At 43.2% G+C, this 23,966-nt stretch overlaps 1 protein-coding gene and 1 long non-coding RNA gene across 3 annotated transcripts in view; one reads left to right on the top strand and one right to left on the bottom strand.

Annotated features, from left to right (window-relative positions):
- GPM6B (glycoprotein M6B) overlaps nt 1-10,380 on the bottom strand; it is a 161,116-nt gene extending 150,736 nt beyond the window's left edge. The window contains exon 1 of one of the 2 annotated variants that reach the window (XM_005228441.5): nt 10,296-10,380. Coding sequence is in view for 1 of the 2 variants with exons in the window: in XM_005228442.5 (XP_005228499.1) it covers nt 10,296-10,299 (4 nt within the window). In the remaining variant the exon portion in view is untranslated. The remainder of the gene's footprint in view (nt 1-10,295) is intronic. The other variant, XM_005228442.5, reaches the window with a different exon arrangement.
- Nucleotides 10,297-23,405, top strand: LOC104970628 (uncharacterized). The gene is made up of 3 exons (XR_817160.4): nt 10,297-10,380; nt 14,995-15,061; nt 22,662-23,405. It is a non-coding gene; the product is annotated as an uncharacterized lncRNA (long non-coding RNA).
- The last annotated feature ends 561 nt before the right edge of the window (nt 23,406-23,966 follow it).

Below are 23,966 nucleotides of genomic sequence, written 5' to 3'. Positions count from 1 at the left end.
ACGAAGGCAGCTTACTGTCTAAGTCCCAACACCGCAAGAAGAAAAGTTAATTTGGCAAAAACCATTTTACATCTAAGAATTTTCAGGAAGATAACCAGAAATCATCCCAGGCCTTCAATCTTTTTTCTAAACCTGCACATTGCTTGGAACACCCATTTGGCCATCAGTTCTCTAACTACTGTTAATTGAAACAATTCCTAAAATTCTGTCTTCTTCAGGCAACTAATTGGGAGGAGGTCTTAACATCTGTTACATCCTTATACCCTGAAGCCAGAAAACATTCTTACAGATTGTATCCTGAATACACAACATTAACAACTTCCTCTTTATTCTCAAATCCTCCTGACATATTTTCCATTTCCAAGGTGGATAGTGGGGTTACCTTATCTTTATAATCCCTTCCACTGTATGCATGTTTTTCAGTTACCCATCTCATCTCCCACCAATTATTTTCAAAGTCCTTCATACACCTGCTATGTCAATGTTTTCTACTTAAAACAGAGGGTAGGAACCAGTGGCTGATGCACCCCTTAGCATAGCTCTACACATAAAGGCATTTAATAAATGCTTTTTACCATAATGATTTAGAAGCAGGTCTACTTCCAGACAGAAAATATTACTGAGTTTTAACATTATGTTATTCATGTTGATCAAAAGCTTCCAGACCTAAGAGTTCATCCTCTGTAATTCCATTTATATAAAGTGCACAAACTGGCCAAACTACGTTGGCAGAAATTAGGAATGATTACCCTTGGTCAGGGCTGCCTAAAAGGGAGCTTGCAGGGGATTTCTGAGCAGCTGGTAATATTCTGCTTCTTAATCTACATACTGGTTAAGTTTGCAAAAATTTATCGAGCTGTATGCTTAATATCTGCCCACTTTTTACATGTATGTTATACTTCAATATCAAATTTTAAAGTGATTGTATAATATTTGCGCCTCTCGCAAAACATCTAAAAATACCTATGACAAACTATCATTATATAATAGAGTTCAAAACAGTTTTTGGTAATCCAGGACAGTGGCTTTGCAACATGACAGTAATTCATGGAATAAAAATTCATCTCTTTAATGTTCTGAATTCTGCTTTACTTAATCATGATTATTGTCAGAATATGCCACAGGAGAAAACTAAAAGGAAAATACAAAATAGAGGGCTGCATCAAATAAGGTCATCCTAAGGGTGTGAGTTTCTTTGTTAATTACATCTCCATTCTTTGCTCCTTGTGTGAAGGAACAGATGCCTGAATTGAAGCTGCCATTTGAAAATTCTCCATTTAAACAATCTTTTCAGTGAGTCGTGAAACACTGCAGTCCTAAACCTAAAAGGGTGACCTGATACACACACAAAATGGCAGATTTTACAGGCTCCTTCTGACTTTCACTTCCAAGGTTCCTGCTCTTTTTACACTGGAACTGTTTTGCAAGTGTGCTCACATCTCTTGGAGAACACCAATTTAAGCTCTCCATCGGAGGGAAGAAGTGAGGGATGGGGAGTGGGCAGGGAGATCAATGGCTGTTCAAAAAGGATCTCTGTGATCAGGAAGGGAGAATCAGTCCCCTCTCTTACAACTTCTGCATTTCTCAAACCCATGGGGAAAATGTAATGAAGTCATTACTACAGACCCTAAGGATGAAACAGTGTTCAGGAGGTTGCCTTTAAGGCTTAATCTGGGTATATTTGATTACAGCTAAGGGGATGAATTCTAAATTTGGAAAGGCCATCAAGGTAATTAAGGATGTTAAGAAAGGGGACTAGATCCTTGAGGTCTCTCTACTTAATGAAGAGAACAAAGGACGATGAAAACAACTTTGGTAAGCAGAATGAACTTCATATAGATTCAGTTCTTTCAGAGATACAGCATCCTGAAGATCAGAACAATTTACCAAGGAAAGCCAGACACTCGAGGTTTGCTCTCACTGTTGAGATGGTTTAGGTACCATTTTACTTGAAACGAAAATTGAATTACGTGGTGTGCAAGGCTCCCCGCTATATCTCCAGGTTCTCTGATGACGCTGAAAAAAGGTTTAAAACTTTCTTTAGCTAGAAAAGTCAAGTATCCCTTTTGGAAGGATAACAGTTTTAACCAGAGATTTTGCGATCCTGTAGGTGTGCTCAACCAAGTCTCCAATCATGCCATTATTCAGATTTTATAATATTTGGGAAACACAAAAGGCTTTCAATCCCTCTTACTCAAAAGCAGTGGTTCTCAACATGGGATTATTTTGTCTCCCAATAGTTCTTACTTGGCAATTTCTGGAGACATTTTTGGTTGTCACAAGTACGGTAATGTTACTGGCATATAGAAGCCAGGGTTGCTGCTAAACAACCCACAGTGCGCAGAATGGTCTCCACACAACAAAGAATCATCCAGCCCCAAATGTCAGAAAGTCCTGAGCTTGAGAAACCCTGATCTAAAAGTACACTTGAAAGGGAAGGAAAGACTTCTTTTGTTTCGGTGTCTGTCTCCAGTTGCTCTGAAGAGGAAAGCAGAATTCAACAGTCCTACAGAAAATGAATACACAAGCAGATACTAAGCAATAACTCTAATGCAAGATCATTTACAACAGATCTTGGCAAACCAAGTTCAAATACCCGAGTTATAGAGCCATTAAGAGTAAATTTCAAAAGATCAGGTTTAATACTTTTTCCTTTGGCAGATTCTGTTTCTAACCAAGTAAGCAACTTCTATGCTTAGCTGCTGAGCTGTGTCTGACTCTTCTCGATCCAATAGACTATAGACCACCAGGCTCCTCTGTCCATGGGATTCTCCAGGCAAGAATACTGGAGCGGGTTGCCATGCCCTCCTCCCAGGGATCTTTCCAACCCAGGTTTGATCCTTCCTCATTGCAGGCAGATTCTTTACCGTCTGAGCCATCAGGGAAGCAACTTCTACCTCTAGACATTAAAATTCTATTTTCTGATTACTAGAAAATGTACTCCTTTTTAATTAAGTGATCAGCTCATCTATCAGATGTAGTTATCAGATGTAAGCATCAACCTACTAAAATAAATTTTAAAATAAATGCCCAAGATTGATCAAGAAAAATAAACAGATACTTAAATTACCTACATTACTAGGAATGAATGTGGGAACATCACTACAGATCTTATAGACAACAGGATTAGATATATAATACAAAAATATTATGAACGAATTTAAGTCAATAATGTTAATAATTTAGATAAAATGAAAAAGTCCTTGAAAAACACAGCTTATCAAACCTGAAACAAAGAGAAACAGGAAGTCTGAATAGTACTCTCTGTTAAAGAAACATAATTCATAATTTAAAACATTTCCACAAGGAGAACTCAAGACCCAAATAGCTTCACTGGTGAATTCTTTCAAATATTTAAGGAAGAAATAATGACACTTTCAAAATAATCAAATGTATAAATAGACAAGAACTGGGTTTCATTTTGATGCCTAACCCCTCTGGAGTCACACCAAAGAGACCCTTTCCTTCCCCCAAAAGGCTCACACTTCCTTCCTTCTCCGCTTTATCTTTCAAAAGGGAGGAGGCAATAGACAAGACCAAAAATATTCTTGCAAGATTCAGCTGTGTGTGTCCATGTGTGATCACTTAAAGCAGGTTACTTTATGTACACACTTTATGTACAAGATGTCCCCGCCCCCCGCCACCACTGATTCCTGTCATCCTGCTCATCCTTCAAGACTCAGATCGAGGAAGACCACCTCCCCAGGAAATCCCCCTAAGAAATAGCACTCCACCCTTTTTTCTCCGAGACAGAAGAAATTATTCGACAGGACCTTGTACTTCTATTATAACTATTTATCTGCATCTCTGAAATAACAGTGGTGATCTGAGGACAGCACTGGGTCTTGTTTATTTTTGCTTCAAGATTTAGCACAGTACCTGGCTCATCTGAACAGGACTCTGTGAATGCTTGTGGAGTGAGCAGCTGTCTTAATATTCCCTGAAAGCCTTCACGGTGATGGCCATGTAATCGGAACTCAAACACTTAGAAAGGGGCACATACCTGTTGCATGGCACGGCAATAGGTATTCATTTAACCCAGTTACACAAGTGGAGAGTGGAAGCTCAAGACCATTGTTACCTTTTAATCCTCAGGGCAATAATGAATTACACTGAAACAAACTGTTTCACTCCAAAAATTTTGTGCACTTCAAAAATCTGACAAGAAGGAAGTACTTTTCACCTGAGAGGAAAATATTTTATAACATCAAAAGAAAAGGCTAAAGGCAAAAAAAAAAGTAATGAAATAAAATTCACACTGTTCTTTAAATTGTTTTTGTGTCTGTATATGCCTGTAGCAATCAATTTACTTCGAAAGTGACTTCAAGCCCTGAAATTCTGTTATTCTGGGCTAATCTGTGCTCAATGTATTAATGTTATTAAAGAATAATAATTAATGTCATTTGCACTAGTTAATTTGTTCTAGTTTATCACAGTTTGTCATATATAATTTTATATGCCTTGAAATCTATACTTTTATAATGCAGACAGGCCTTAATAAAATCGATTTTATATGATAAAACCCTTATCCTTTTAACAAATACTTGTGGAGTACCTATGTCAATTATTTGAGTGAACATTGGGATAAAACAATGAGTAAAGCAATCTTTGTTCTTGAAAAATTTGACATTTGAACAGAAAAGACATAAACACTAACAACCCAGCTAATGGGAACCAGAAAAATCATGTTAAAATGTTAAATGGATAATATTGGCTTAAAGATATAGTAGGAGTCCTCTTACCAATGTTCACCTAGTGGATCCACCCAATTACCCAATATTCTCTATTCTTTTTGTAAATAATACTGGGCATTGCCCACAGAACTTGGTTTCTAGGCTACTCTCCAAGACATCTATGTATATACTGCTTCTCCCACCAGTTGAATTGTGTACCTCAGAAGTCTATCATATTCTCAAGTCTGTTTATGCCAGCTATACTTGTTACTAGAATTATTACATTTAATTAGATGTTACACAAGCTAATAAAATGAGCTCCAAAAATAGTTTTTTATTTCTTTGAAAACCAAGTTGATTGGCTTTGAAAAGCCTTAAGAGATGAGTCACTTTGAAAAACAGTTGCCAGAGTAAGTAGGGGCGAGAAAATTTTAAAGGTTTAAGAGGAGTGGGATTGTTGATCTACAAGGAATCTGCACACAGGTTGGTTCTCACTCTACTTTAAAAGGATCAAACTGGAAATCAAAAGCCATTGAATTCTGGCTGTGTATTACACGGAAGTCTTCAAGAATTTCAATCAGGGTTCACACTCAAAGACCTTGACTTTGCAACAAAATACTGGTGAATTCATATTTAAAGTTAAACAAAATGTGTAAGATGGTTACTGACAGTGATTCACCCCTTTGGCATTTTCAATAAACCATCAACTACTTGACCCCGGATGCAGCCAATAAGGATGTCCTCTAAGAACCCCTTGGAAGGATCAAGTGGTTTGGGCTAGAGGTTTTGCTAGAGCAAAAAGATACTCAATAATTAATTACTTCCTGTTTGTCACAAACCACACTCTGTGCTATTGGACTAGAGTTTTATGCAAAATTTCCCCAAGACTTGAAGGGCACTCTCTCCCAGACCCGAGGGTGGGCTGTTCCTAGGTCTTTAGACTCAGACAGAGGGAAGCGAACCATCCTGGGACTATTTCCTGCCCAGCTGATCTTCAGGGTAGCATTCTTCGTCTCCACCTGCATCTGAATTCCTGAGCAAACTGCCAGAAGCAAACGTTATATGTGTGGGTCCTCGGCATGCATGCTTCCTTCTGACTCTGGCCTCTGAAGGTGGCCTGGGCCCTGCATGTAGAATCAAGAAAGGCTCTCTGATGAGGCCAGCTCTAAAGACAAGAGGGCAGGAGAAGCTAAAGCTGGAGGCCCTCAAGTGGGTGAACACTACGGCTTCCTCCGCTAGTGTCTTTCGGGGATGGCTGGGTGTCCTGTTGGCGGGCACATCAAGATCCCGGGCATTCAATGCAACGACCAATGATGCCTGTGATGCTGGCTTCAAGGAAGCACGTGGTGTTTAAACAATTAGGAAGCTGTTCTGTCACGTTTGTCAAGCCTAACGTGACCCTCTTATTTCTTTTTTCTAACTTACATCCTTTGAGAGGGCAGTTTTGGGGAGAATGGATACATGTATATGTATACCTGAGTCCCTTTGCTGGCCACCTGAAACTATCACAATACTGTTAATTAGCTATGAAAGTGAAAGTGAAGTCGCTCAGGCGTGTCTGACTCTTTGAGACCCCGTGGACTGTAGGCCACCAGGCTCCTCCATCCATGGGATTTCCCAGGCAAGAATACTGGAGTGGGTTGCCATTTCCTTCTTCAGGGGATCTTCCCGACCCAGGGATCGAACCCAGGTCTCCCGCATTGCAGGCAGACGCTTTAACCTCTGAGCCACCAGGGAAGCCCTAACTGGCTATATTCCAACATAAAACAAGAAGTTTTAAAAACAGAAAAACAAGAAAGTACATCCTTTTAGATCTGTAAGGGCCCGAAGAAATGATTTTATCAAATCCTTTTACTGTATAGTAAACTGAACTTAAGAAATGAAAATGATTTACCCAAGCTCACATGGCAAGTTCGTGGAATTCCTGAGGCAGGCATCCCAGCCTCAGACTTGCTCTGCTTTCTCTATTTGCTGGCCTTGGGGACTACCAGCTCCAGTACCACCAAGAGCTTGCTAGAAACACAGAAACTCAGACCCCACCCAGACCCAGAGAATCATAATCAGCATTTTGAACAAGATCACCAGATGACTTGCCTGCACATTAAAGAACAGCTCTCAACCCATGTTTTTAATGCTGTTTAGTGAAATGATTGACTGTGTTTAAATTCATAATCCTCATAAAAACTTCCTTATCACAAAAACAGATCTAAACAACTACTTCGTTGTTTTGCTATATCTGATCATTTCACATATGATTTTCATTTAAAATTACAAGCAACTAATGAAACAAAAGTGGCACTTCTCAGATGTGTGCATGCTAAGTCACGTCAGTTGTGTCTGACTCTTTGCAACCCCATGGACTGTAACCCACCAGTCTCCTCAGTCCATGGGATTCTCCAGGCAAGAACACTGGAGTGAGTTGCCATTTTCTCCTCCCGGGGATCTTCCCGACACAGGGATCGAACCCGAGTCTACTGCATTGCAGACAGATTCTTTATCACTAGCGCCACCTGGGAGGCCCTCTCTCTGGATACATGATCCATATTCACTCTGGGTGGATAGTCCACAAAAGCCTCATAAGAGATTATTGCAGGGAGTCCATTTAGTTGCCATGTCTTAGGGTCTATAAAGTAACAGGTTCAAAACTCTATTAGGCAACCTGAGTTGCTATCAGAGAAAACCAGAGTTACACTGAATGAGAGAGTGAGATGAGAGGAAAAGAGAGAGAGTGAGCATACACATGCACAATGGCCAAATGTGGAACTCTTCAGCCAGTGAAATACTTTCAACTGCCTCATTTAGGTGGTGTACTACATACAAACAGTACATCATGACATCTTCCCATTGTGCAAAAGAATCCAAGGTACTGAAGAGTCAAACACACGTCAAACATCAATTGGCTCAATGCATTTACATGAAATGTCCAGAACAGGCAAATCTATAGAGACAGAAAGTAAATCAGTGTTTGCTAGGAGCCTGAGGAGGTACTTCTAATGAGTACAGGGTTTCTTTTTGGGGTGATGACAATGTTAGCTAGTGGTGGTGGTTGTACAACTTTGAATATACTAAAACTCACTGATTTTGTGCACTTAAATGTGTGCATTACATGGTATGTGAATTCTATCAACAAAGCCATTAAAAAAGTCAATTGGCTCAACAATTTTTGAAAAGCATGCTTTCTTTTAAGATGCACTGAAAGATAAAGCTGTACACACATTGCTCATTATTTTCTTTGTCAACGTAAAGATTTTAAATACCTTAAAATTTGAGTCCAGAGGAACTTTTATTTTCACAAACCTCACCCAGTTTACCAGTAAATGAACTGATACCACATTAAGGAAGTGACTTATATAAGAATCAAAGTTCCAGCCAATGGACAAATGGTCAGAGTTTTCCCAGCATTAAATCACTTCAATTAAAACATTCATTGGGGTACGTTCAGTAATTAAATACATCTGGAAAAATAAAACCAGTTCACGGCCTTGTGGTGTATTTACCAAGAATCTACCAAAGGAAATCAGTATGTTTCCTTTCTGGCCTGAGGGGGACTTTTTTTTTTCTTTTTTAATGTAAAAGCTAAAAACTAAAACCAAGGAAACTGCCAGAACCAGTGAGGTATGCACAAATTAACATAAATTGGCAATTGAAGTGTAGAAGCAACAATTGTCCAAGACACAAAGTACTTCCTTGAGAACAGGCCTCTGGTTTGGGCTTTTGCTTCATGAGAATCTGGGGAACTTCCACACCTACCTAAAAATAAAGCCCGCCCCCAATTAGGCCCTGGGCACCGTGAAAGCCATTCCCAAGAAGGTCCCCAAGTGGTAATTCGACGCTCAATTTCTAACCGGAACAAATCCGAATGCCTAGGATCAAAAACAAAAACAAACAAACAAAAAAAACAGAAATAACTTTATTTCAGGAAAATTAGTTAATGCCTTCCTCAAGCTGGCACTTTTGTGCAACTTCAACGTCTTTGAGCCAAGCATTGCTGAAATATTGATAGTCACAGGACATGACTAGTTGGAACCTTTGATACTGGGAAACATTGAGGACAGGAGAAGGGGACGACAGAGGATGAGATGGGTGGATGGCATCACCCACTCAGTGAACATGAGTTTGAGCCAACTCTTGCAGATGGTGAATTGGTATAGGGAAGCCTGGTGTGCTGCAGTCCATGGGGTCACAAAGAGTTGGACACGACTGAGCAACTGAACAACAAGTAGGAACATGAGATACAGGTCATGCAATTCTGCCCTTTTGTAGAAGGATCTTATCCTAGCTCACCCCTAACTTTTTGGCAAGAAATTGTCCTGGTGGATTCACGGACCTTATTTTCTTTCAGATTTTGATCACCTAGTAAATTTATAAAATAAACCAAAAAATGAAAAAGAAAAAAAAAAAAGGTTTAACTCTAAAATTCTTTGAGCTTCCTTTTAAACGCAAAATCATGTGCCCTCCTTACAAACCCTCACCAAACGTTTGCTCGGTACAAAATTACCACCCACGCCATCAACAGCACAGGGACTGCAGGATGGGGTAGGGGGCGGGGGCTGGGGCCCGGTAGGGAATGCCCAAGGTCTCCCCAGGGGCTGCAATGGTTAAATTCACTGACTCCCTCATTGGAATGCGGATTCCGAGAGGCTCCTGTGACAGTCTTTGTGGCTTTTGCGGCTGGAGCCTATCAGCCACGAGAGAAGGATAACAGAGCAGGCAGGGGAAACCCTTTCCCAGACACATTTTTCGGGGGTGCAGCGGAACGAGGTTGATTTCCACCGCACTCTTTAACGAGTTTTCCTAGAGACACAGCGTCCCCGTATAAAACATGTTGCAGGATTTCGGGGGTGTCCCCGTGTAAAACATGTTGCAGGATTTCGGAGGTGTCAGGAGGTGACAGACACAATCTTACAGCCTCCTGCTCTCCGCCCCGGGCCAGGTGGGAGATTTTGTAATCTCCAGAGCTCGGCTTTTTTTCACCCCGACTAGTCGATTCCCCAACTGCCTCGGACCCCGCGAGGCACATAGGCTCCACCTGCGCCCCAGGTTCGCCTTCTGATAGTGGAAACGGGGGACAAAGAGCCTCGCCCTCTGTCCCGTCCTGTCCCTCTTCCCTTCCACCTTCTTGGTTTCAAGGCTCACGGTTCCCAAACGAGCTCACGGAAGACCCCAGGCTTGGGGAACTGGGCGTTGATTTCAGGTGGGCTTAAGGCGAACAAGACCCCGGCAGGGTGGGACCGGATCAGACTCGCAGCCGGGAGATCGGGGGACTGGAGAGCGTCCCGGGGAAAGGACCAGGAGCAACTGTCTCTTACCCCCTGAAAATCACAGCAGGAGCCCGCAGCCCGGGACGCTCCGTCCGCCCCCTCGGCTCCCCTCTGGAGGGTCCCGCCCGTCCCCTCCGGCGAGTCACACGCCCGGTAGCGGGGGCGCAGTCGGAGTGGGGACGCCCCCGGGATGGGGCGGGGACACGCACCTGGGCGTTCGGGACACCTGCGCCGCGCCCCTCCCACCTGCAGCCTCCCCAAAACCGGCCCGGGTCGGGGAGGTGCCCCCAGGAGGCCCCACCTGAGCGGGGGCGGGGGCGCGAGGCTGTGGCCGGGGCGAGGGGCCAGCGCGTCGGCTTACCCATGGCTGGAGACCGGCGGGAGGCGCGGGCTGCGGGCGCTCGGGCTCCCGGGGGACGGACACAGCCGGCAGCACAAGTTTGCAGGTCCGGCGGGCACGTGCGCGGGCGGGCGGGCGGCGTTGGGCTGCGGGGCTGGCGGCTGGTGATCACTCCCGGCCGGGGTGGGAGCGCGGCGCGGCTCCGCCTGCACTGGGGGCCGGCCGAGCCGAGAGGGGGCCCTGACGTCAGCGCCGGGGGCTTTGTGCGCCCGCAGCCGGGGCCCCAACCGGGCAGCGCGCGCGCCGGGGTGGCGGCGAAGCGCGCAGCTTCCTCTGGGACCCCCCGGGCGAGCTCCGAGGGGCGAGGAAACCGGAAAAGCCAGAGCGGGGGATGGGGACCGAGGGGAGCGGGCTTAGAGGATCTCGGAGGCGCAGATCTGCGTCCCAGAAGAGAACTCTTCCAGCCGGAGGGGGCCTTGGCAGTCCTGGCCGTCACCCATTGTGCAGATAAAGAAACTGAGGCCCCAGAGGCTGACTCGAGGACCGCCCCGGTGTTTGGCGGCCTCGCCCCAGCCCAGAGTCCTGGAACCTTTGGCTCACGTGGGGGCGGCGGGAGCTAGTTCGTTCCGTGGGTCTCCACCCAGATTGCACATTAGAATCACCTGGTGAGCTTTTGAAACTCAGTTTCTTCTGGGCCTCAGCGGGTGGGACCAAGGCCTCCAAGCCTCAAAATCTCCCCAGCTGGTTCCAATGTGCGGCCAAGGTTGCCACACTGACTTACTTGTGGAAAACAAATGACTTAGAAGGGCACAGATGGCACTCTCCCATCTGAGTGGTGACTGATTTGGGGGTTTCCATAAGCCACCCGATCCCTGGAAGCCCACCCTGGAAGGCTCCAGAAGGCTTTGCCCACCCTCCCCAGACACGGCCTCTCCCAGTGCTCAGTCCTCCTGCTTGAGCTTGTAAGGGAATTAATGGTTTAACAGTGTCCAGATCTTAAATTCCTTCTGCCTCCTTAAGAGAAGAATTCTCCTGTCTCCAAAGGTATTAGCAAAGCTCTGAGATCCCTGCAGTTTCCCCCTGGCTAATGCTTTGTGAGACATTTCTGAGCCTAACCTTCCCCCCGATAGTTTATGTTGTATTTCTTCATTGTTTTGAAAATACATCGTGTTACTTGAACAGAGGGTTACATAAACAGTAACAGTAGATAGTCCACTTAAGGGACATTTAAGCCTGAAGAAAGAGGCTTTAGGACTGAGAAAGAGTGGAGGAAACAAACATTTCATCTATTGAATTTATTGGATTAGGAAAGATTTTATCAAGGCAAAGCTCTAGAAAGCCTAATAATATTTTGCCCAAAAGGACAGAGATTTGTGCTAGGCAAATCACTGGCTCATTTTCACAGTCCCATGGGAACAGTCATGCCTAACCAATCTTCATGCAGTAATAAAATGCCAGGGAGCTCATAGGTTTAACTTTGTGTCCTGTTACAGGAAAGTAATCCATTTCAACCAGTGCTGAAAGCACGTGCACGCAGGAATCCAACTGCAGTTGACAATAAGCGGGATCCCCTGCAAAGGGATAAGGGCAACAAGCAGTTGGTTTAAGTCCTGATTTAGGGAAGAGCATTTGATTTGGTTGATTCCTACATCTTGGGAGGCTCCTAGGAGACAAGGAACACAACAGAATGGGACTTGGGCACACAGTCTGAAATAGTATTTTGGCAAGATATGACCTCATTCAGCCACTCTGGAAGCAAGAACTCTAAGGCTGTATGCACTGAGATGAAAAGTAAACCCTTTGGTTCACTTTCTGTCATTCCCTAGAAGTCTTGGATTTTTTTTTAACCAAAGAAAAGAAATAACAGCTGTCCAAATATTGGAGCCAGTCACAATGGGATGCTGTGATTAAAAACCAAGTTATAGCCATTGTGTACACAATGTCAAAGGAAAGCCACATTTTAATAGAAACTTTTACTCACTCTGGAAATGTCATGGACTGATTTCAACAAGCAATTGTCCCTAAAACCCTTAAGAAAAACAAAACAGCAGTTGGGAAATTAGCAAGGCTACTGACAGGGTGTACAAGATAGCTAATATGCACATTTGACTATTAGTCTAAGAAATGCTCTTTTAAAATAATAAACCATTTTTCTCATATAACTAAAACCTTTAAAAATAAAGCAAGACTGTGTTGCCAGTGGAAGAGTAAACTGGTAGATCCTTTCTGGAAAGATATTTGGCAGGATGTATCGAGAGACTTAAAACTATTCATAGCCTCTGGCCTAATAATCTGCTTCTGGGACTCTCTCTCCTAAGTAACTCATGACTGTTTCAGTCAAAATTAATGTAAAAAGATATTTAGCACAGAGCAAGATGTAATAGCATGTCAAACAATAAAAACAATAAAGGAAGCAACAACTGTTTGATAAAAGGGGTGTGGTTGCATAAATTACTGTTGATCTAGCCCCGTGGTTCTCAGCTGTGGATGACTTTGTCCCCCAAGAGACATCTGGCAACATGTGCAGACAGTTTTAGTTGTCACAGCTGGGGAGAGGGTGCTACTGGCATCTAGTCGATGGAGGCCAGGGAGGCTGCTAACATCCTACAGTGCTCAGGACAGGCCTTACCACATGAAAGAAAGATCCAGCCCCAAATGTCAAAAAATAGAGACATATACACAATACTGTGTATAAAATAGATAACTAATAAGAACCTACTGTACAGCACAGGGAATGCTACTCAATAATCTGTAATGACCTATATGGGAAAAGAATCTAAAAAAGAGTGGATGTGTGTATAACTGAATCACTGTGCTATATACCTGAAACTAACACAACACTGTAAATCAACTGTAATCCAATACAGATTTCCAAAAAATTAGTGCTGAGGTTGAGAAACCCTGCTCTATATGACTAGATAACACACAGCCATGTTTGCAAAGAATTAGGTGGGAAAGTGCTCAGATATTTTTTTGTTGTTGTTGTTATTTTTAAAGCAGAATAAAAAGCTAAATGTACAATATAACCCTAGTCATACACATATATATGTACTGGGAAAGGCTGAGAGAAAATACACTATGGTAGAGACTGGTATTCACCAAACATCTCTCAGCTACCTGGCCACACAGCTGAACCACATTTCCCAGACTTCTTAGCAGTTAGGTGGGACTACATGTTGAGTTCTAGCCAATGAGGTCAGAAGTGACGTCCACCACTTCCAGGCGTCCCGGACAGATTCTCCAGCACATCATGTGCTTCTCGGCGCTTTCCCCTCCTCTCAGCTGGAATGTGACATTGACACCCAGCATGCCTTATGAAACCACATGTTGAAGATGGAATTGCCCCTGCCAGCCTGGGTGACTGAATGACTCTGTGGAGCAGAGGCTCACTCCTACCCAACACACTGACAGCCTGGAACTGACTTTGATGTGAACCAGAAAGAAACTGCTGAACACTGTGTTCAGGGGCTTATTAGTTTTAGCAGTGGCCCTACCCTTACTAATATATCAATATATTAATGTATACCAAAATATTGACAGGGTTTATCTCTAAGGATTAATAGAGTTTTTAGTTGTTTTTTTAATACCCTTTTGTGTTTTCCCAGATTTCTACAAAGAGCAAGATTACTTTCATAATGGGGGGGTGGGGAGTATATAGTTTTACCTTATTCCACAGTAGAGATACTCTCCTAATAATTTAATTTTAGACCATTAATGAAATCTTATTTCCAATGGATTTTATACAATTTGAGATCTTACTGACCTTCATTGCCTCATCTAGGAGTACAACTAATTATAAACTATAAGGACACATTTTGTCTGCCCTGATCTTTTGGGGGCATTTAACCACATGTGTGCATATCATTGCTTACTGCTCCATAATTACTCATGAGGCTTCTCTCTCCAGCAAAAGTCTTAATATGCAGAATCCTGCTTTATGTTTGACTCTTAAAATCTCCTCTCAGCTTCTTGCTTCTCTAGTTACTTTCTCAGCACATCAGGCATAATTTCTAGCCTGTATAACCTTTTATCCTGTCACTCAGAAAGATGACTGCTTTTTTGGGACTTCCCTGGCAGTCCAGTGGTTAGGACTCCATGCTTCCACTGCAGGTTCAATCCCTGGTGGGGGAACTGAGATCCTGCATGTTGACTGATTTCTCAAACTAACGGGAAGCCCATGAATTGGTTTTCGATTTTTATAGTCACCTTATGACAAAGCAAAAAAAAGAAAAAAGACTGAGTTCTGTTTGCAGAACTAAATGAAAATATTAGTAAACTTTGACAATGTTTGACTCTGCCAATGAAAACATAGCTGATACACAGGGGGACATGGGAGAATATGAATGAAAAGGCAGCACTACTGATGTCCTCAGCTGCTCAAGCAGGAATCAGAAGATACAGTCAAACTCTGATGAAAAAACAAATAGAGCTTTGTGAGGGGGGATGACGTAGAGCCTCATCATTCATGTCAAGGAATCAGCAGATATTGTCAAAAGTTGATAAATCAAGAAAGAGAGAATTAAGCATATTATTAAGATCAGAGCCACTTGTTTCCAAGCCCATCAGATCTGACATCACTTATAAACAAACATGTATACTGTCCCTTTGGCACTCCACGAATGAAATCCAAATGAAAAAAAAATATCAATATAACACCTCAAATGCAGTATAAAGAAGTAATTTAAAATGAATTGTATTTTCTCAATGTGTAAATATTCAGGCACTGGAAGATGGAATGAAGTCATCTGATGGGCAACTGAGCTGCAGAATCGCCATGACTGGGACAGGTAAGACGCTAACCCTACTGAGATGTAGTGTGTTGGTCATTCAAATACCAAGGGCGATCCTGCCATCAGTGCCCTGATGTTCCAAAACGGTGAACAACTTGGTAAGGTTTTAAAAGAGACAAAGCACGTTTTTCCCTCCACTGACATGGCAATTGCAGTCCTGAAAAACATCTGTTTCTGAAAACCACCCCCAAATATCTTGTGTTTATATGTCAGATGGACTTATTTCTTAGTTACTGGTAATTAGAAGCAGATTTTTAATCTACATAAATGTCCAGAGGACATTAGCAAATCAATCAAGAAATGGGGACATTGTCCGAGACCCATCCTGGACCCACTCAATGCCAATAGTGCCCCCTCCCCCTCATGGTGACAGCCCCAAGTGCCCACACCAATATCCAAACTGTCTCACCTCCCTGTGTCTAGATTGTGGAAGCATCCCTCTAGCAACTCGAGCAAGAAAGAGTTAATAAGAGATTATCTCTTGGAGCAAGAGGATGAGAGGTGATGAAAGCAAGGTAACAGAGGTTGGATGGCATCATCGACTCAACAAACTCTGGGAAACAGTGAAGGACAGGGCAGGCTGGTGCTGCAGTCCGTGGGGTCGCAAAGAGCCGGACATAACTGAGCAACTGAACAACAACTTGGAGCAAGGCCATGCAATACTGTTTTTCATCAAGCCCTACTATTCAATTTAACTGTTACCACGTGTATATTATATATTACTTATAGACAGATATATAGGTATATATTCAAGTAAAGCACCTGTTTCCAGTGGGTGTTTAGTTCTACACCTTCTGGGCTCCTGAGAACTTACTTCCAGACATACCCCATGTATATTGATAAAATGGGTATTATCATGGTCCCTACCTCATACAGTTGTTGTAGGGATTACAGGAGGGAATGTTAGTAAGACACTTAGCACTGGAGGCTCAATAAATGGTAGCTATTTGACGTTGTTGTTGATGTTATCTTTGCTATCTCTCCCATTTCCCCTGGAGAGGCTGAGGGGTCCCAGAAGGCAGCTTTAGGAAAAAGGCATTCCAAGATTTTGTGGTGCCAAAAGGGATGGAAGTGTTGGTCCCAATGTCTTCCTTATTTTTTTAGGCAGGTAAGGGAGCCCTCATTTGGCTCTACATCTGTACCAGAGGCGGAGAAGGCAATGGCACCCCACTCCAGTACTCTTGCCTGGAAAATCCCATGGACGGAGGAGCCTGGTGGGCTGCAGTCCATGGGGTCGCTAAGAGTCGGACACGACTGAGTGACTTCACTTTCACTTTTCACTTTCATGCATTGGAGAAGGAAATGGCAACCCACTCCAGTGTTCTTGCCTGGAGAATCCCAGGGACGGGAGAGCCTGATGGGCTTCTGTCTATGGGGTTGCACAGAGTCAGACACGACTGAAGCGACTTCCCAGCAGCAGCAGCTGTACCAGAGGGTAGCGGGATATGATTGATTTCCATTCTCCTATCACACTGTTTTATTTGGATGTTTATTTACTATTTGGTGAGGGATGGAGGTCAGAAAATATAGAATGTAACCCAATGTAGCAAGAAGCAACAGGAAATTAACAAAAAATAATTTTCCTATATAGTTGGACAGTTCATCATTTAATTAGGAAAAAAAAATGAACTTGAATGCACATCCCTTAAGACTACAAATGCTCCCAAAGACTAAAGATCACTCAGAACCTTGAGTGTGACTCTAAATGGTCTTCTCAGTGCCTACATGTGATCAGCTGTGCTGAGAGTCGGCAGGCTGAAAGGAAGAAGGGCAGATGGCAAGTCAGAGGGGAACGAAAAGCATAGCACCCTAAAGGCAGGGGCCCTCAGGGCCAACCCTGGGGGCAACAGAGGTGGGGCTGGGGGACCTTTTGCAGCCCTCAAGGAAGACTCACAAGGAAGAGCTGCCGGGTCTTGGAGAGGCTGAGATAAAGATTAAAGCACCATCAAGATGTTCCACTTTGCCTCCCCCTCCTCCATCTTCCCAGGTTCAACTTGGGGATGGAAGAAAAGATGTGATTTTTGCCTACTAGATGTTTAAGGGGCTAATCACCCTCGGGGTAGGACAAAACAGAGCCTCCGTGACCCTTTGAGTGGGTCTTCTGGTCTCCTGCAGGTGACAGAGGGAGGGGGTCCCAGCTCTCTACACCCTTGGTCCTCCCCTGAGGCCCTCTTCCTGAGGGCCTGAGATGCCCTCTCACACTCTCCTGGTTCTCTATGGCCTCCTGACCTTTCCTCAACGTTTCCTTTGGTGAAGAAATGGGGTCTTAAGACATATTACATCATGTGTCATAGGCGCACACTGAGTATATGGCAAATCTGTCCCCTCCACCTTGTTACCATCCATAGAAAATGTGCTCGGATTATCAGATTTCTGGTCTGGGCTACAAGGAACAAGCGCAAGACCCCAGCAACGGTTCATTGCAGGGACTTCTTTCAGAATCAGTCTCCAGTTAGTCTGTGACTTAGAGATCAGGGGAAGTGGCTATTCCTGCCATATGCCTCATATGGAATTGCAGCTAAAAGCTAGGAGAATGCAGGTAAGACATAAAATAGCAGCCTGCCAGGGGGCCCTGGATTTCAAAGCTGGCTGAAAGCCGACCCTGCCTTTAAAACACAGGTCACTTCCTCCTATCTCTTTACGAAGCACAGGGAAGGGCCAGTGGTTTTCCTTTGGTTTGTACTGAGTGTTTCAATCCATAAACCTGGGTTATGTCCACCCCTGATGCTTCGGTCTTTCATGGGACACTCTGCCTTTGCACTGTAGCTGTGTTCCCCTCATATATGAATCCCCTCATATATGAATGCCCTGCTGAGTTCACAGTAGAGCATCAGAGAACACCAAAGAATATAGCTAATCTGATGGCATGTCCTTGCCTTCACAGACAAAATTGAAAATGCAACCATGTACACAGCTCAAAGTTATTTAACAAGCCCATCACTTTCATTAGCTGACAATAATTTCTCTTAACCATCCCACACTTCCCACTTGCCTGGCAACACCGTTTGGGGTAGCCTCTTGGAAAACATAATACTGCTTTGGGCTAGAATGTTCCTCTCTCCTCCTGACTGATTCTTATAAATGTGTCATAGAATCTCTGAGTTAAAGGGAAATTTATAAGGCAATCAACCTAGACCTCCAGGTTCAGGAATCCCTTATGTCCTGTCCATGGCTGTCAACCATTCAGGTACATTTGACTACATCTCAGGACAGGAAGCTCACTACTATTACTTCTCAACAAATGTGATTGTTACAGTGTCTTCCATTCCAAGTTCCCGTGTGCCTCTCAGCCTCCGTCAGCTGTCCCTGAGGGAGGCGCCTTTCTTTCCAAGCTGAGTCCCGCTCCTTTGACCGTTCTTCATTATGAAAGTTTGAAAAAATCTCTCAGCATCCTGGTTGTCTTATGGGTGACATTCTCAAATTTTGTAAAGTTCCTCTTTGAGGAGTGAGCACTGAGTAAGACGAAAATGTCTAGCTGCTTGGAACTCTCTTCTCGAGTGGAAAATGTTCTAAGTAATTGGAATTATTTGTTTTTATTGAGGTAAAATACACATGACATCAAATTAACCGTTTTAAAGTGGAGAACTCAGTGGCATTTAGTACATTGACAACGTGTTGTAAATATCATCATTCTCTAGTTCTAAAATACCTTCTCTAGCCCAAAGGAAAAGTGTACTCATTATGCAGTCACTCCTCATTCCCCTAGGTAACCATTTGCCTACTTTCTGTCTCTATGGATCTATCTATTCTGGGCATTTCATTATAAATGGAATCATACAATAGGTGGGTTTTGTATCTTGGCTTCTCTCACTAAGCATGAGGCTATAGCACGTACCAGTATTTCATTCCTTTTTTAAATAGCTGATTAATCTTCCATTGGATGGATAGGATGTCCATTGCAGGAATGGAATATCCAAAAATATCCATCATCTGGATGGACCACAATTTGTTTATCCATTCATCCATCTGGAGTTGCTTCCACCTGTTGGCTATGTATCCACATCAGTGTACAGGAACCTATTCTAGTCCTTGCTTTAAATTATTCTGGGTATATATACCGATGGAATTGCTGGGTCATGTGGGAATTCTATGTTTAACTTCTGAGGAACTGTGACTGTGTCTTCCACAGTGGCTGTTATCATTTGGCATTCCCAACAACAGCATCTGAGGGTTCCCATTTCTCTGCCTCCTTTCCAATATTTATTTTCCATTAAAAAAGATTTTTTAATTTAATTCTAAAACATTATAACTGTCCTATAGGAGTGAGGTGGTATCCTAAGGAATCTATTTTTAAGAGTTCCTTGCCATGGCCTCTGCAGCCCCATTCCCCGTGCTCCAGCCTGGCTGCACTCACAGGGTCTCCCCCACTATATGTACAGCCTTTGCACAGGCAGTTCCCACTGCCTCTTTGCTTGGCTACAGCCCACTCATCATTCGCCTCAAACCCTGAGTATCACTTCCTCAAGGAAGCCCTCCAATCTCCCAATCCGGTCAAATGCCCCAACTGACAGTCTCATGGTCTATCCAGCTCCCCTTCCTAGGACCTGCCACAGTGGCCATTTACTTCAGATGATGTGAATATATTTTTCTCCTCTGCTGGGCTATGACTACAGTGGGAGTAAATTAAATTAATTTACTCTGATTAATTTACTGCTGATTAAACAATGAAAAACTTTTTTTTTTTTTTTTTAAATCTTGAGCGCGACTTGGCCTTGGCACGGGCCTTGCCGCCTTGCTTGCCACGACCAGACATGACAGCGACACCCACTAACAATTGCTCCCGCCAAACGCCCGACAAACTCCAATGAAAAACTTTTTGAGGAACCCTGTGAGAATTTGAACTTGTGGCTACCTCATTCTGAACATCTTTTGAACATCAAGTTTTCAAATTCATGTCCCATCTCCTTCCCAGGACTCTAGTCCAACAACAGGTCTTCCATTTCTCCTGCATCATTGGTATCTCCCTTTGACCCGGATCATTCCCACTGGTTCACACATGTGTTCTACCATGGCGTTTCTTCCTTGCTCCCCTTCTTAGCAAAACCTCATGGGAGCATCATCCCTCCTGTCTGTGCTTCGTCACTTCTCCCTGTCTGAAGCCTGCTCTGATAAGCTTTGTGTGTCCATCATCCTTGCCATGTGGTCACATGGGGCTCTTGCAGTGGAGGCCTCCATTTTTCTAGAAACATATTCTTATCTCAGCATTCCTGAAGCCAGACATTTCTGGTCTTCTTTCTCCTTCACTAGATGCAACTTTTCAGTCTCCTGTGCTACTACTGTAGAGTTGTCTTGTCATGACTATGTTCATTTCTTATTGTCAGTTTCACCCTGTAGACTGGATGCTCCAGGTGGCCAGGAACCTTGCTTATCTTGATCACTACTTAACCTCCATGCACAGAATGTATCAGATACTCAACTCTTTATTAAATGAATATCTTCTCCATTGGAACTCATATCATTTTGATCCTGAGGATCTTTAAAATTCTTGTTTGTATAAAAAAATTAGGTCATCTTATATGTATCGTTCTGAGTTTTGATTCTTCTATATAACATATTAGCCACCCCAACAGTCTTTCTCAATTTTCATCCATCCTGAGGATAAAAATATTGATTCTGACATTCTTTCTTCCTTCAAGTTGACCTTGACTCATTGATCACCATTCTCTGGGTGTGATTGTTTTCAGCCAGTAGGGTGATCCTCAGTTGTGTTGACACCCAGCACACATTGCTCAATGTTCCTATCCACAAGGAAATGAGTTTTGTTGTGGAAAAAGGCCATCATCTGTTTTGCACACACAAAGTTCGAGGTTGATTCAGCTGTTCAGCTGGGGCAGACACCTGTTAATAGGGTGAGTTCCAAACTGCAATCAAGGCCCATTTAAATCCCAGAAAGAGAAGCAGATGTAGCAATTATGCAACCCCTGCATATTTCTTGGCCCAGAAGCTGCCTCATGGGGAAGGAACCAGCTCTTGTGCCACACTGAAATCAAGGTCAAGGAGCAACTTCAGGGCAACAATATCTGCTCCTTTCCCAAGTCCATACAGCATGGTTTCAGGGCTCCCCCTCTCTCCTCTCCTGGGAATGGCTAACCCTCCGCTTTAGCTCTTCCTGAAATCCAGAGACGGTGTGGAACATGGCCCTCTTCTCTCATCTAGAAGCTTCATCCAGGAAAGCAATGAAGGTGGAAGTGGCAGGGGAAAGGGCTGGGGGGAGCTGTTGTGCCTTAATATATGCTGGTTCCTTATGACCATTTCTTTCTTTTAAAAATGATCAGGGATCCTAATTGTAGAAATCAGAGAAAATATTTGCAAATGATGTGATGGGCAAGAGATTAATCTTCAAAATACACAAACAGCTCATGCAGTTCAGTATCAAAAAAACAAACAAGCCCATCCAAAAATGGGGAGATGTAGATGTTTTTCTCCAAAGAAGACATACATATGGCCAAAAAGCACATGAAAAGATGGTCAACACCACTCATTATTAGAGAAATGCAAATCAAAACTACAATGACGTATCACCTCACACCAGTCAGAATGCTGCTGCTAAGTCACTTCAGTCATGTCCGACTCTGTGTGACCCCATAGATGGCAGCCCACCAGGCTCCCCTGTCCCTGGGATTTTCCAGGCAAGAGTACTGGAGTGGGGTGCCACTGCCTTCTCTGACCAGTCGGAATAATCATTATCAAAACGTCTATAAGCAACAAATGCTGGAGAGGGTATGGAGAAAAGGAAAGCCTCCTACACTGTAGGTAGGACGTAAATTGGTGTAGCCACTATGAAGAACAGTATGGAGGTCCCTTAACAAGCTAAAAATAGAGCTGCCATATGATCCAGCAATCCCACTCCTGGGCCTATATCCAGATAAAATGCTAATTTGAAAAGATACATGCAGCTTAATGTTCACTGCAGCATTATTTACAATAACCAAGACATGGATGCAACCTAAATGTACATCAACTCATGGACAAAGGAATGGATAAAGATGTTATACATATATACAATGGAATATTACTCAGCCATAAAAAAGAACAAAACAATGCCATTTGCAGTGACATGGATGGACTCAGACATTATCATACTAAATGCAACTCTACATTTGTAGATGCTCCATCCATGTCACCAAGTATCTCCCCAATGGAGTCATGACGCAGAGGTAGATAGGGTCAACACTATCAATATTTTTCAGAAGAGGTCATTGAGACTGGGACTGCTTGGGCGCCTCAGCCATGGTTGTAAGACTCATGGATGATGAGAACTAGAACTTGTTGACTGGAGCCCACCACGACTCTTTGTCAATTTCCTGTCCTACCCACCACTATCAACATCCAGGTAGAAATGTGACATGGTGACTAAGCAACCTGCTGGTTTCTTTGGGACAAGTAACCTCACTCCTTTGAACCTGCTTCCTCATGCTTGAGAGACAGATAGGAATACTATTGGCCCATGTGCCCTTGTGGGAACCTGAGGAGGTTTATCAGAGAGTATTTCAAAACACATGATTTAAGATAAAGCCTGGCTTTATCCAGGCTTATATTTTTCTTGTTTTTGTCATGATTGGTCAAATCAATCTCTCTCTCACTTCTTTTATTCAAGATGGAGACCCCTGCTTCAATCCAGTTTCCTGGTGCATCTTCACCAAAGGGTCTCTGATCATGTCTACAAAGCCCTGAAGAGACCCGGGATGCAAACTGACAGGCTTGAAATCAAGACTCATGATAAAGGAATAGGAGATGCTCTAAAGACTAGCTGGACTCTTCCCCTCTTCTCCTCTGTGCCCTAAGCCCTTCACTGATGTTTGCTGAATGAATGAATGAATATAAAGAGCAGACAGACCTGAGATCAAACCTCACTTTGGGCCTTTATGAGCTGACCCTCGGTTTCTCAATCTGCAAACTGAAGACGATCCACTCCTTGGAGGGTTGGGAAGAGGATTTCAGTAACAGCTGCTTGGCATTTGTCTCTTTTCCACATTCAATTTACCCTCAGTTTCCCCTTCCATAATGGTATCTGCTTTATATTTCATTCTTTCTTTTCAATTTTTTCTACTTGTTAAAGGCAGAAGCAAATTAGGAGGTAGGTACTCTGAGTCAGATCTGCCCCAAACCAGACTTCTCTCCAGGCTTTGTCCCTTCTTTGTCTAGTCATGAGTTGAAAAATACCCTTTTAGCTTTGAGAGTCACAAATAAAAGCACAGCACACACCAGGCTAAAATATTAGTGAATTAGTCCACCTACATAATGTCTTTTTTTTAAAACAAGGCAATCAAAAACCTTAATTCAAATTCTAAAAACTGTTACATTTCTTTTGATTTCTTAAAATGCCATTGAATTGGAGATAAAGCATTAAAATCCTTTAAGAGAATTACATTGAAATCTCTCTTTATCTCCAAACAGGTCATATTTGGGGAGCAATTTTCCAATATGTAAAATGAATAATGATGGCTTTAGAATAATCATAATTACCTCCCCGAAAGGGAATTTTATCTCAGTTAATTTTTTTCTTTGTACAGTCAAACGACTGATTCTGAAGCAATTATGAAACACTGCATTATTTTTCACCACTGAATAGCACACCCATTACCCCTCACAGTTCCCTGTGTTTGCCTGCCACTCTGGCATTTGAAAACAGTGGTTTTGTGATTTAAACTTATCAAGGAAAATGCCATTTAGGAGCCAATTTGCTAATCGACCTTTCAGTGTGTATGTCTTTATGCCACAGCAAAGGGCCAGGAAAAAATATGTAGGCGTGTGGCTGTTGAGGTACCATTAATCCTCTTTCTGCGTTTGGTTTCCACTCTCTTAAGGATTCTTGTGTGGGTGGTGAGAGCAGATTGGCTGTCTTAAAAAGCCAGGCTCCTTTTCCTCTTCGCAGCAGCTGTGCACAGGGTCTCCTCGCCTC

Source organism: Bos taurus, chromosome X (assembly GCF_002263795.3).
Source record: "Bos taurus isolate L1 Dominette 01449 registration number 42190680 breed Hereford chromosome X, ARS-UCD2.0, whole genome shotgun sequence".
Classification (NCBI taxonomy): Eukaryota; Metazoa; Chordata; class Mammalia; order Artiodactyla; family Bovidae; genus Bos; species Bos taurus.
Note: the sequence above shows the minus strand (reverse complement) of the source record. Positions and strands in the feature narration are given on the sequence as shown.